At 46.9% G+C, this 13505-nt stretch overlaps 1 protein-coding gene across 8 annotated transcripts in view; it reads right to left on the bottom strand.

Moving 5' to 3' along the window:
* camk2d1 (calcium/calmodulin-dependent protein kinase (CaM kinase) II delta 1) overlaps positions 1-5127 on the bottom strand; it is an 85505-nt gene extending 80378 nt beyond the window's left edge. For all 8 annotated transcript variants that reach the window (XM_080544289.1, XM_080544292.1, XM_080544291.1 and 5 more), the window contains exons 1-2: positions 4852-5127; positions 3321-3415 (exon numbers count right to left, since the gene is read on the bottom strand). In XM_080544289.1, the coding sequence (XP_080400415.1) occupies positions 3321-3415; positions 4852-4913 (157 nt within the window). In that variant the 5' untranslated portion in view covers positions 4914-5127. The remainder of the gene's footprint in view (positions 1-3320; positions 3416-4851) is intronic.
* Between the last annotated feature and the right edge of the window lie 8378 nt (positions 5128-13505).

Raw genomic sequence — 13505 nt, 5'->3', positions numbered from 1 at the left:
CTCTCACACACACACACACACACACACAACCCCGCCCCCTCCCCTTCTGTCTCCATCTCTCTTTCACTCACGCAGGTATGAGGTGGCCACAGCACAGTGGGCCACCCACCCATCATCACAGCCTGGGTCACCCACCCATCACACTAGGGCTGCAACTAACGATTATTTTGGTAGTCGACTAATCTGTCGATTATTTTTCCGGTTAGTCACGATTAGTCGTGTGGCTTTTCGCTACGCGTAAATGGCGACGCAGAAGCATAAATCCGGCTTAACTAGCTATCTAACCTAACGTTACGCCAAGCTACAGCTGCTCACAGAGCTAGTTGATTGGCTAGCTAGCAATGCTGGCTAGACTACAGACAGCTCACGTTAGTAGGCTACGCTTGGAGTTGTTTATCTTACAGACAGCTCGCTGGTGGACTCAACATAATTGAAATAGCATTCACTTATCAAGCATCATTCATGATCATCCACCATGACTACCTGGTATTTTAATAGCGACCACCCCTCACTTCATTTCATCTCGCGTTCTCCTGGCTTCAACATGGAAAACCCTTGCTACGTAACGTTACATACAAGTGCCTCTGTCTGTCACACGCGTGCCACAGGGCAAATAAATTAATAGCACAAACGCTCATAGCATGTACAGCCCTGTCCATGAGACGTTGTTTTCCAACATGTAACAGTAAAGCTAACATAAACATTACGACCCTAACAATATAACGTTAGCCAGTTGGCTAACAACGTTAGCTAAAACTTACCCAGCTGATTCTTGCATGGCTCCCGTTTAAAAAAAAAATAAAAAAAAAATAATAGTTTTTTTTTATACGATTAGTCGACACTAAAATTCCACGTCGACGAGTTTTTATGATCGCCGTCGTCGATTATGTCGACTAATCGTTGCAGCCCTACATCACACCCATCATCCCAGCCTGGGTCACCCTCCCACCCATCACCACAGCCTGGGCCACCCTCCCATCACCACAGCCTGGGTCACCCACCCACCATCACAGCCTGGGTCACCCTCCCACCCATCACCACAGCCTGGGCCACCCTCCCATCACCACAGCCTGGGTCACCCACCCACCATCACAGCCTGGGTCACCCACCCATCACCACAGCCTGGGTCACCCACCCATCACCACAGCCTGGGTCACCGACCCACCATCACAGCCTGGGTCACCCACCCATCACCACAGCCTGGGCCACCCTCCCATCACCACAGCCTGGGTCACCCACCCACCATCACAGCCTGGGTCACCCTCCCATCACCACAGCCTGGGTCACCCACCCATCACCACAGCCTGAGTCACCCTCCCATCACCACAGCCTGGGTCACCCACCCACCATCACAGCCTGAGTCACCCACCCATCACCACAGCCTGGGTCACCCACCCACCCATCATCACAGCCTGGGCCACCCACCCATCACCACAGCCTGGGTCACCCACCCACCCATCATCACAGCCTGGGCCACCCTCCCATCATCACAGCCTGGGTCACCCTCCCATCACCACAGCCTGGGAATCAATCATGGAAAGAAAACAACCCACAGAAACATCTTTCATTCAGGACCCTGCCCTCTTGCCTCCCACCTACTCTTCCTCTTTGCTATCATGCTAGCTCAGCTCACGGTCCACTTAGTGCAGGTCTCTCATAGCCTGGTCATCCCTCTATCCCTCTATCCCTCTCTCCGTCCGATCTCTTGTCTTGTCACTCACAAAGACGAAGATGGTTCGTTCCCCACGGGGCATCACCTCATCACACTGTGTGTGTGTGTGTGTGTGTGTGTGTGTGTGTGTGTGTGTGTGTGTGTGTGTGTGTGTGTGTGTGTGTGTGTGTGTGTGAGTGTGTGTGTGTGTGTACATCAATCGGCAGTGCCACACAGACAGCGGAGTCCCTGCCTACGCAGCCCCCCCCCCCGCCCCCGCCCGCCCCCCGCCACACAGCAGCCTCGTAGAGAGAGATGGAGAGAAGAGAAGAGAAAAGAGCACTGCTTCCTGGACAGATGACCCATTATACAGAGGGAATATTGCTACTGTAACACCGGGTTACAGACACACAAAAGGTCATGCAGTATCAGTATGTCTGTCCATTTCTATGGGCAGTTTTTTGTGTGAAAATACCACCGCTCATCCGCGATCAGACTTTTCTGAAGATGAATAAACTTAGTTTTCTGCACAGTGTTTGAGAGTGCGGATGCTGTTATTTTGCACTCTATGAGCAGCTTTTTCCCATGATGGCTTGAGCGGTAGGCTAATACAGAAATGATGAAAACGTTCTGGACTGCTAATCAGGAAATCAAAGCAGATTTAGTGATATGAGTCATAATAGCTGGGGTTTCCATCTGGCACTTTAAATCAAATTGAAATCATAATGACACGAACAGAGCAGCTAAAGAACTCCGGTTCCTCAGGTTGGGGTTTAGATACTAGAGAAACTTCCCTATAGTGAGAAGGTGGTTGGTTAGTTAGTTAGTTAGTTAGCTAGCTAGCACCACCTCTCTTGGAAAGCGTGCCTGACCCTATAGCTCCACTGGGAATAAGTGATACTAAGTGAGATTCACATTTAAATGTTTTACCATTTAGCAGAAGCTTTTATCCAAAGCGACTTACAATTAGAGATTGCAGGGACCAGTCTCCCTGGAGTAACTTAGGGCTGAGTGCCTCACTCAAGGGCACACTAAGTGGTGGTGCTCCCCAGGTTAGGGACTTGAACTCAGATGCCCTTCAGATAAGTTCACTATCCACTAGGCCACCACTACCGCATCTTGAGTGTGCACAAGATGGGGAAGTTGGCTCAGTAATGTAGAAATGAGGAACCATCGTGATGAAATGTCTTAAGTCTCCGTTTCATTTTCTCTTTGGTGTTTTTTTTTTTTTAAGTACACTGGTAAAACCCTCCTCTCTCTCTCTCTGCTCTGCTCTCCTCTGCTCTCCTCTCTCTCCCCTCTCTCCTCTCTCTCCTCTCTCTCCTCTCTCTCCTCTCTCTCCTCTCTCTCCTCTCCCTCCTCTCTCTCCTCTCTCTCCTCTCCCTCCTCTCCCTCCTCTCTCTCCTCTCTCTCCTCTCTCTCCTCTCTCTCCTCTCTCTCCTCTCTCTCCTCTCCCTCCTCTCTCTCCTCTCTCTCCTCTCTCTCCTCTCTCTCTGCTCTCTTTCTCTGCTCTCTTCTTTCTCTCCTCTCTCTCTCCTCTCTCTCTCCTCTCTCTCTCCTCTCTCTCTCTCGAACAGGTAGGTGGGTAGTCAGACAGGCAGGGGTGGAGCATGTAGGTGGGTAGTCACACAGGCACTGGAAGCGTGGCACATAGACAAAAGACACATACCCCTGGCAGACAGCTTCTTAGTGTTGATGATTTTGGCAGCATACTCCTGACCGCTGGAGATCTTCATGCATCTTCTCACCACAGAGAAGGCACCCCTTCAGGAAACAACAATAGAGATGAGGAGATTGTCAGTGAGTCTCTGTGATACCTGTTCTGTATCATTCACAACTACAGGAATGTACCTCACTTTGAATAGTGAATAGTGAATGGGGACAGAGCCTTCAGCGTGGCCGCACCTACTCTCTGCATGGAACTCCCTTCCCATAGTGATCCGCAACACCCCCACCCTGGACGACTCCTTCAAATTAGACCTTAAAACACATCTGTTCACCAAGGCCTTTGGCCCCTATAGTCAATGTTTCAGTTTTGCTTTGTTTGTTTTCTGTTTTTGTCTGTCTGATCATTTCCCTTGGAATTGTAAAGTGTCCTTGGGTTTTTTGAAAGGCGCTATAGAACTTAAAGTTATTATTATTATTATTATTATTATTATTATTATCACTTAAGACAGAAGGGTGGAGAGAAGGATGAGATAGATACAATAATCCTCGTTCTATCCCTCACAAGATAGGGCCTACAGTACTGTCAACATGGTGGGTAAATCAGAAGTGATGGGGCCATGGACTAACTGTCAAACTGCATGAATTAACACAGCTGGGCTAATTGACATGCCTTGCCACAACACTACATAGCAAAGAGGGCGCAATCAGTTGGCCTACTGTTGTATACTCTACAGAGAAATATCTTATTTACTTCTGATGTACACATTCATTCATGTTTTATAGTGGGCACGCACGGACGTGGACGGTTTACGCACTGAAGCGCACGGCGGGCTGCTATGGTGAGTAGATGCGCCCTGGCCACATCGCTAGAAATAGAAATAGCACCTCAGACAGCGAAAGTGCAAGTGACCTAATTGTCCCCCATAGCCTAGTGCTAGTAGGCAAACCCTAATGGCTACAGGGACTTTCTCCTCCATGCATGCATGCAAATAATCATCATCAAACGTAGGCATCGTTGTTTTTAGTAAATCTGGGATTTAGCCTGAGATTTAGTCCGAAAATGTGTAGAATGGACTCTATAGCCTACGATCACTGTCAGAAACTCCGGAAATAAATAATAATCCTGGGTGAATGCATTATATTTCCTATTATATGGGAAATTCAGGATTTCGTAATCATTTTGGAGGTGTTGTTTGTTCACTACGCTGAACGGGGAATTTCGACGCCCTACCTTAATTATGGTTTCAGGGGCGGTTACTTGTAAACTCAAAATAATCTCACGAGTGAGTAATTTGTGTGTAAACATTGACATTCTATAAACAATAAATCAACGCAGATGCATCTTTCAACGGCAGGTTGGTGATATTTTTGTTCAATATTGATTTGTTTGGATCACGGACAGGTAAACACAGGTAGGTAAACCCTCCAGAACACACACAACCCACACTCATCTTCGTATGCATGCATAGCTCTCCTGCAAGATCCCGCACCAAACAATAAGAATGTTTCTCAATAAACTAAAGAACACTTACTTTCCCAGCTCCTCGTAAAGTTGGAATTCATCGGTGAACCTGGTACAGGTTGGCGCAGCCATGGCAGAGAGACTCGGGGGCTGAAAAGCTTTGCAGAGACTATCCCGGTTCCTGTGTTGCAAAAGTGAGACGTGTGTCGCCTTCAATGCGATAGAACTAAGTAAACATTAAAACTGGAATCTTCGAGCTACGTTTAGAAATCCTGGAAAGGTTCTTGGATCTTGGCACTGCCGGAGTTCAGTTGACGGGTTGTCAGGGACGTGGAGACCTGCTGTTCTGTCTGTGTGTCTACTGACACTTCAGTTTAAGGTGCGCTACTTTTCTACCCGAGCGCTTCCTGGTTGGGACACACTGGACACACACCTCCCCCTGGCTGTAATCTCCAAGAGCGCACACACTCACACACTCACACAGAGACAGATCGACCCGCTACTATTCTGCATATCGCACTGACTACACTAGACTATCTTTTGTAGAACATGTCGATCTTCCCATAATCGTGACGTTAGAATTATAAGGTTCTATCTCCATTTTTGTCAAAATTGAGTTTTTTTACATAGTCTGATCCATTAGGTGTTTATTAATGTCTGTGTGGTGTTATTTTTTTAAATGTTGACATTTTTGAGTTATTAATTCATAAAACATAATGGAATGTAAAAACTTTGACGATCAATATCTCTGAACTGCCCTAAACGGAGATAGAACCTTATAATTCTAAACTCACGATATAGAGGTTTGGAGTCTAAAGTTTGAAAGACATAGCCTAATCCAAAACGATCCGCTTAATGTTTGGAGACGTTCATCCAATGCACACAGGCTACTGACAATTTGCCTAAAATCATGTGCAACTAGTGCACCTGCTGCTTAATGGGATGGTTGTCAATGATCCGCATTTAGCTCCTAATCTCCTCTAATCCGCTACGAACTACCAGCGCCACAAGTGTACAGTAATGCTAGTAGTTCAATGGCACTATAGGGATTCCCTTCATTCAAAGCGCATTGGATTGAATCCGTGCACGAAAGGTGCTATAAATGTTTAGTTTGATTTGATTGAAATGTGTTTTATTTTCTCTCCAGGGGACATACCAAGGGAGGCTCAGTTTAATTGGTCTGAAAGCTGAGTGGCCGCATGCGTCATGCGCAAACAATGAGACAACGCATTAAAAAACAAAAAATAAAGTGCCCCCCCCCCCCCCCTCCACGATTTGATGATTCATGTAGACAAATGCAACTTTTAATATGCCACTGAAAATTCCTTGGAGGTGGCCATTGTCACCTGCATGTGAATGAATATTATCTCTAGTAAGCTGTTTGATAAATGACGCCACCTTTGAAAAGATACATTGAATGGCGTTCTTTGTCAATGGGGCTCATCAGTGAATTTGTTGAATCATGGAGAGTTTGTTGTGACATTGCTTCCATTACCTTACAGGCACTCAATAATAGTCTAGAATAGGTGCCAATTCCGAATGCTTTCCATGTAAGCAGAATCTTTTTTTTGGGGGGGGGGGGCATTTAGCAGACGCCTTCTCAAGCGACTTTGGAAAATGTGAATCAGCTCTCTCCATCGCCATGACAATATTGCGTATTTGGAATGACATGGGTGTGTCTTTAGTGGTTACAGACGTTGGACTGTTGGACTCACACTGCCCTCTAGTGGAATGATAAGATATAGAAACTAAACAGGTTTACAAGTTGCCCTGCCCAATGTCTCCTGTCTGCTCTGTGGACTAATGGTTTGTTCTGCGAGACCACAACTGACCGCATTACTTTACATGCCCAGTGAACCGTCACACACACAAAGGTACCAGAGCCGAATGTCAACCTATGGCCAGACCTTCGCCATGTGAGGAAGGGATTTGAATCATTTATTACAGCATAAACAGGGGAAGTCAGTCAAACATCCTATTTATTTACACATCAGGGGTACATACCGCATGGGGGGGGGCAGTTTCCATGTAGGGTAAATGAAAACAGCATTGATTATACACTGTATGATAAAGTAATACAACAACAAAAATGGTTTAATTGAAGATGTATGTGATTGTTTTATTATAAATTGTCATCCCATATATGTTGGCACTGATACAACATACACATTCTTCACAGCATAACAACCAAACTACCATATAAAGAATGATTGACGGTTTGGCAGGAATACAAAAATAAGTATACTTTTCTCACATTCAAGCCTTCTCTCATAGGTGGTCTCATATAAACATAGGCTACGCAAGCTGTAGAATTTCCAAAAGCACCACGTCTACAATCATTAAAATGAATATCGAAACTAATGAAAAATAATTTGATATGACATAACATTTAACAGCGGCACATATCTTTCGCTTGGCTATGGTGTAAGAGAACATGTGGACTAACTTCAAATTTAAAAAGTGAGAAAAAAGTGGAGTGTCTCTCTCCACTAATCTGTCCATCTGGCTGTGTGTGAATGTCAAAGCTATGATGAGAGCCAACCAGGTCCCAGGAGAGATCCTGTAAGTGCTTCGCTGCAGGGCCTCGTCATTAAAGGGAAAATGCCTTCTTCTTCTTCTTCTCTTCTCTTCTTCCCTCTCTCTCCCCTCATTTCTCTCTCCGCTCTCCTCTCTCTGCTCTCCTCTCTCTGCTCTCTCTCTCTCTCCTCTCTCTCTCCTCTCTCCCTCTCTCTCCACTCTCCTCTCTCTCTCCTCTCTTTCTTCTTCTTCTTCTTCTTCTGAGTGGAAAGAATGGAGAGAAGATCATATAAGGGGGCCATTTTCGGGAGGGGGGAAGGTTCCAGTCCCAGTTCCAGCTCACCATTGTAGACGAGCCGTGTCCAAATAGTGAGAACAGTCTTCTTTCGCTGTCTCCAATTTCCCTTATGAACACTGATATGTGACAGCTGGACAGGGCCGTAATAGTGGTTACTGTGGAAACTTACCCACAGTCCTTTCACCCATCAGTGGCTGTGAGAAGAGAAGAGAAGAGAAGGAAAGAAGATGAAGAGACGAAGCTAGCTATCAGAGAGCTGGGACGCTGCCAGGAAGGTGAACAGCTGAATCGTTTAAGTGATTCCATGCGAGAGGAATGATGAGGAAGCGATTGTTCCTTCCATCCAGCAGGCTGCTGCCCGTGCTGCTAATACACTGTATCTCTGAACGGCTGCCACTCCACGTCTCCCTATTCCCTCCGCCCCCCCTCCCTCTCTCTCTCCTCTCTTTCTTTTTTCTCTCTCTTTCCTCTGATCTCCTCTCTCTCCTGTCTCTCTCTCTCCTCTCTCTCTGCTCTCCTCTCTCTCTTGTCTGTCTCTGTCCTCTCTCCCCCTCTCTCTATCCTCTCTCTCCTCTCTTTCTCTCCTCTCTCTGATTCTGCTCTCCTCTCTCTCTCTTTGCTCTCTCTCCTGTCTCTGATTCTGCTCTCCTCTCTCTCTCTGCTCTCTCTCTCCTCTCTCTCTGCTCTCCTCTCTCTCTCTCTCTCCTCTCCCTCTGATTCTGCTCTCCTCTCTCTCTCTCCTCTCTCTCTCTGATTCTGCTCTCCTCTATCTCCTCTCTCTCTCTCCTCTCTCTCTGATTCTGCTCTCCTCTCTCCTCTCCTCTCCCCTCTCCCTCTCTCTCTCCTCTCTCTCTCCTCTCTCTCTCTCTCTGCTCTCCTCTCTCTGCTCTCCTCTCTCTCTCCGCTCTCCTCCCTCTCTGTCCCCCCCCTCGTAGGTGGGTAGTCAGACAGGCAGGGGTCGAGCTGGTAGGTGGGTAGTCACACAGGCACTGGAAGCGTGGCTCATAGACAAACCGTGTATGGTAAACCGCCCGGCGTCGACTAGCTGCAGGTGCAGGGTTTTTGTAGAGACGGTGACAGGATAGGAGGACAGGACAGCTGTTTGTGTTTCATACATAATAACAGAGTAACACAGGAAGACAATTATGGTATACATTATTTGGGTGAGAAATAATTAAAGACCACCATGTGAAGAAGGTACTCAACGTGTAAATGTGAATGACTTCATCTTTGTATGACTGGGGCTGTCTCTCCACGGACATACAGTGTTTACAGTAAAAAACAATGTCTTCCATTCTGTCTTTCGGCCTGGGAATCACGCTCGTTCCACCCTTTCTTTGGCCGGTAATGGCCACAGTCAAGGGACGGCTCAGGTCATCACATCGTTGCACACACCGAGCGCTTGTTCCTGTACTGACTATGGTGAGAAAGAGAAGAAAGAATCATGTTATTCCCCTTCCTAACCTCATCAAGTGAACCTCAACAACCTCAACAAGCAAGTTACAGGAAGACACACCACATCTTAGAGAGAACAGGGCTTATTGTATCCATCCAAGCTGAGAATGTTCTATTCTTCCCTGAGCGATGAACCACGGTGGGTGGGTTTGGGGTAGAGGAGGGTGTAGTCTTGTAACAGATCGGCCTGGAGGCTGTGGTTCAGCCGTTCAGTACGCTGTGGTCAAGGGACTGTTGGGGAAAATCTTCCTACGTACGTCTTGGTGTTTTCTGGAGCACATAGTACGCTGTGGTCCAGGGACTGGGGGGGGGGGGAGTCCTCCTACGTATGTCTTGGTGTTTTCTGGAGCACATAGTACGCTGTGGTCAAGGGACTGCTGGGGAAAATCCACCTACGTATGTCTTGGTGTTTTCTGGATGGGAGGAGAGAGAGGGAGGGAGAGAGGGAGGGAGGGAGAGGGACAGAGAGGGAGAGGAAGGGAAGGAGAGAGAGGGAGAGGGGGCTCCAGGGCTGGCTGGAGCTCAGCTCTTTGGGGGAGGAGCTGGCGTGTGGTCAGGGGGGGGGGGGGGGCGACTCAAGGCTGCTGAGAGATGGATCAGGTCCATCGGGCTGGCCCGGGGGGCCCGGGGGGGGCTGGGGCCTCTCAGTCGAGCAAGGTTCAACCTGACAGCATAGCTGGAGAGCTAACACCCATACAGGCCTGGACCTGTGTGAGAGAGAGGGGGAGTGGAGGGGAAAGAAGGGAGAGACAAGACACACTAAACAGGGGGGGATGAAAAGACAGAGAGAGAGAGAGGGGGTGGACAGACGGAAAAGTAGAGAGATGCCGGTAAGAGTTGAGAGAGGGATGGAAACGGATAGAAACGTGGTAGAAAGAGAGATGAAGACAACAGGGGGGAAGGACCAGGAAAAGAGAGGGAGGAGAGGGGAGTGAAAAGAGAGAGTAAAGAGCAGGAAAGGAGGGAGAAAAGGGAGAGTGGTACAGAGAGAAGGAGAGGAGGGGAAATGTAATAGAAATTGGAGAAAGAAAGAGTGCCCGAACCCTCGAGGAGCTGCCAAGAAGGGTTCTAGTTGTGCATGAGTGAGATTGCTCATTTACAGGAAATCCCCGTGTCGGCGTCTATGGCGCACCCACCCAGCCAACAGGATCTGCCCATCGGAACACAAAGAGAGGGGGGGGTTTTCTCTTTCTTATTACGTACACACACACACTAATGCATGCACACCCACACAGCCACGCACGCACTCACACACACCCACACGCACACACACAAACGCATGCACACCCACACAGCCACGCACAAACGCATGCACACCCACACAGACACGCACACAGACACACGTACGCACAAACACATGCACACCCAAACAGACACGCAGTCACACAGACACACGTACGCACAAACGCATGCACACACACACACACACACACACACACACACACACACACACAGGGGTTATCTCCTCATGGGGACCAATAAATGTCACTGCTGCTAATATTTGGATATTTGGCCTCTCAACTCTTAGTGGTGCCTTGGGAGCTGTAATCACAAGAGAACGGCATGTCTTTCCAGCAGGTATGACACATGCTGAGTTTGTGTGTGTGTGTGTGTGTGTGTGTGTGTGTGTGTGTGCGCGCGCGTGTGTGTATATGTCCCACTTCCCACAATAACAAAGCACGACAGCTCCTGTTCCCACAGGCAGACAGATGTAACATCCTGACACATCAATCACTGACCTCTACTGTAAAGTCACTTCCCGGGAGGAGCTTCCCACATTACACCATTGACAAATATGAGCCGGGACCGTACTTAACGTGAACAAGACCTCCATTACATTACCTATCCTGGATGGAATGTGACACTTTCGGCCAAGAAATGTCGAAGTGCAGACATGTGCTGGCTGCTACGCTATCTGTGCGCTTGCATCGCAAACTGTGCCAATTGTTCGCCGTTTTTGGTTACATCGGAGAGAGAGATCGTTCACGGATTACGTGATCTGTTATGCACTTCTACTTGGACAACAGTTGCCCGATATTTCTGTCATCTTTCATCACTCGGATGAGGAGGGACAAGGGTTAGAAGAACACACGCTTCGCTGAGTCATAACGCTCAAATGAATTGTAATTGTTGGCAGTCTATCTAGCCCTCTCCATCCTCACGGCTCACACATTATCCGCCTAATTTGCACCTTTGATCATGCAGAAACCCAAATCGTACATATGGCTCTTCACACGAGCGCTGAATGAAAATGACAACTGTTCTTAGAAGCGTGTAGGCCTACAACCCTTAGCATCGATCAAAGTGTTCTAGACTATTGCACAAGACTCTAAATGCTTTAATACTATTCCAAATAAGTGTTAGTGGACATTATTTATGAGTGTTCCTGGAAGATGTTTCAAGTTTCAAGTTACACCAGTGTAAGAGAGTCAAATTCTTAGGCTTTGGTTCCTAACATTGCAGCACAATGACAAATAAGGCCAAAAAAAGTCCAGATAATAAACAAATGCTGATGATACTGTTGAAGTATTGTTTTACCAACTCAATTATGGGAAGGACATTTCACAAAAGAGATCGTATGACCAAAAATCCAAAGTGGTTTTCTCGAGAGAAACTTGTGGTTTAAATTGTTTCACGGGCAAAATGAGTTCCAGGGGGCTTAGCTGAGGATTCAGCTAAATACCCTGCAAAATTAGATCTGATCTGTGGTCATTCTCCTCTGTGGCACGTTACATAATGTCTACCATCTTCCCTGGACTCCAGTCAGTGTTTTATATAGTTCTAAGCTCTTTGTCAGTGGAGCTTAACTTGTTCAATTCAAGACAGAGGGCTCCAAATCTAGCAGACAGCCTGTTAAATCCATGGGATCCATACAGGCGCGTACATGGATAAAAAGTGTCCTGTGCCCTGTAAATTCTAAATTCTAAATTCTAATCCCATGAGTAGAAAGTGTTCACCCAGACACCAATCAATCAATAGGATCCAGAGGTGAAAGATCTCGTAGAATAAATAACAAGACTAGCCTTCTCTCACCTGCTGTGGATTTACAGTACAGTCGTCAGGGTCAAGAGGAGGCATCTCCACCCTCAAGACCACCAGGACCAAGCTCCGGACCCTGGGGTGATAGGGCCTTTTCAGCCACAGCCCCGTCCCTCTGGAACGCCCTCCCCAACCACATCAGACAGGCCAACACCCTCCCAACATTTAAACAGGCCCTCAAAACCCACCTCTTCAAGCTCGCCTTCACCAGTCAACCCTCTCCCCCTCCCCTTCCCACGTGTCCCCACTAGGCCCCTATACTTTCTTTTTTTCTTTTTCTTTTCTTTTTCTTATTACTACTCTTTTCAGTTTGTAAAGCGTCTTTGAGTGTCTAGAAAAGCGCTATATAAGTCTAACGTATTATTATTATTATTATTATTATTATTATTATCTTCATCTGAGCTCAGCCGCTCTCAGCCCTGCTAAATCCACAGTGGAGGGGGGGTTGGTGTGTGTGTGTGTGTGTGTGTGTGGGGGGGGGGGGGGGTTTGGCGTGGAGTAGTTTGAGGTCATGACTTGGCACCAGTCACCAGTTGAGAGGGGGAGCTAGGGTGGTCTGTTGGGGAGGAAAGTACTGCCCACCCTGGCATGGTCTCCATCGGCAAGCCGTCGGTCCAACTGGGGCTCCAGTTGTGTGGCGGTAGTGTGGTAGGCGGCCGCCATGTGTGGGCCTTTCAGAATAGTGAATAGGACGAGGATCTGAAGACGTATCTGTGTGTCTCATCGTCTGGAACTAGAGATGGCAGTGGGAAACTGGGAATGACATGCTGTTGCTACAACTGGTGGATTGATGATTCACTTGCTTAGTCAAATGTATCAATTTGTGACGTTAGAATTATAAGGTTCTATCTCCATTTTTGTCAAAATTGAGTTTTTTACATAATCTGAATCCATTAGGTGTTTATTAATGCCTGTGTGGTGTTGTTTTTTTAATGTTTAAATTTTTGAGTTAGTAATTCATAAAATACAAAGGTTCCATCTCACAAAACATAATGGAATGTATAAACTTTGACGCTCAATATCTCTGAACTACCCTAGACGGAGATAGAACCTTATAATTCCAAGCTCACGAATTGTAAGTCCCTTTGGAATTGATTGAATTGATGATTCACTTGCTTAGTCTTACTCGCTTTGGAATAAGGCTAAATGCCAAAAATGTAAATGTAAAACATGCATCTGAAAGGAGGATAATATTGTAGCAACCAACACTTCGGCTTGCATAGAGCAGGCCAGCCCATGTTGTTTTCATGTAGAGAGCCAACACTTATCAACAAAACACATTTAACTACAATCTAAATTGTTGTGTAACTATTGTTAGGCATTGTATAAAGCTTTTAGGGGCATTTACCAGTCATTTAGCGTCATTAAAATGACTGATTGGTCCATAAAGTGAAAATAAAACTAAGGGAAAGCAA

The sequence above is a fragment of the Nansenia antarctica genome (genome assembly GCF_963989245.1).
Source record: "Nansenia antarctica genome assembly, chromosome: 13".
NCBI classification, from domain to species: domain Eukaryota; kingdom Metazoa; phylum Chordata; class Actinopteri; order Argentiniformes; family Microstomatidae; genus Nansenia; species Nansenia antarctica.
Note: the sequence above shows the minus strand (reverse complement) of the source record. Positions and strands in the feature narration are given on the sequence as shown.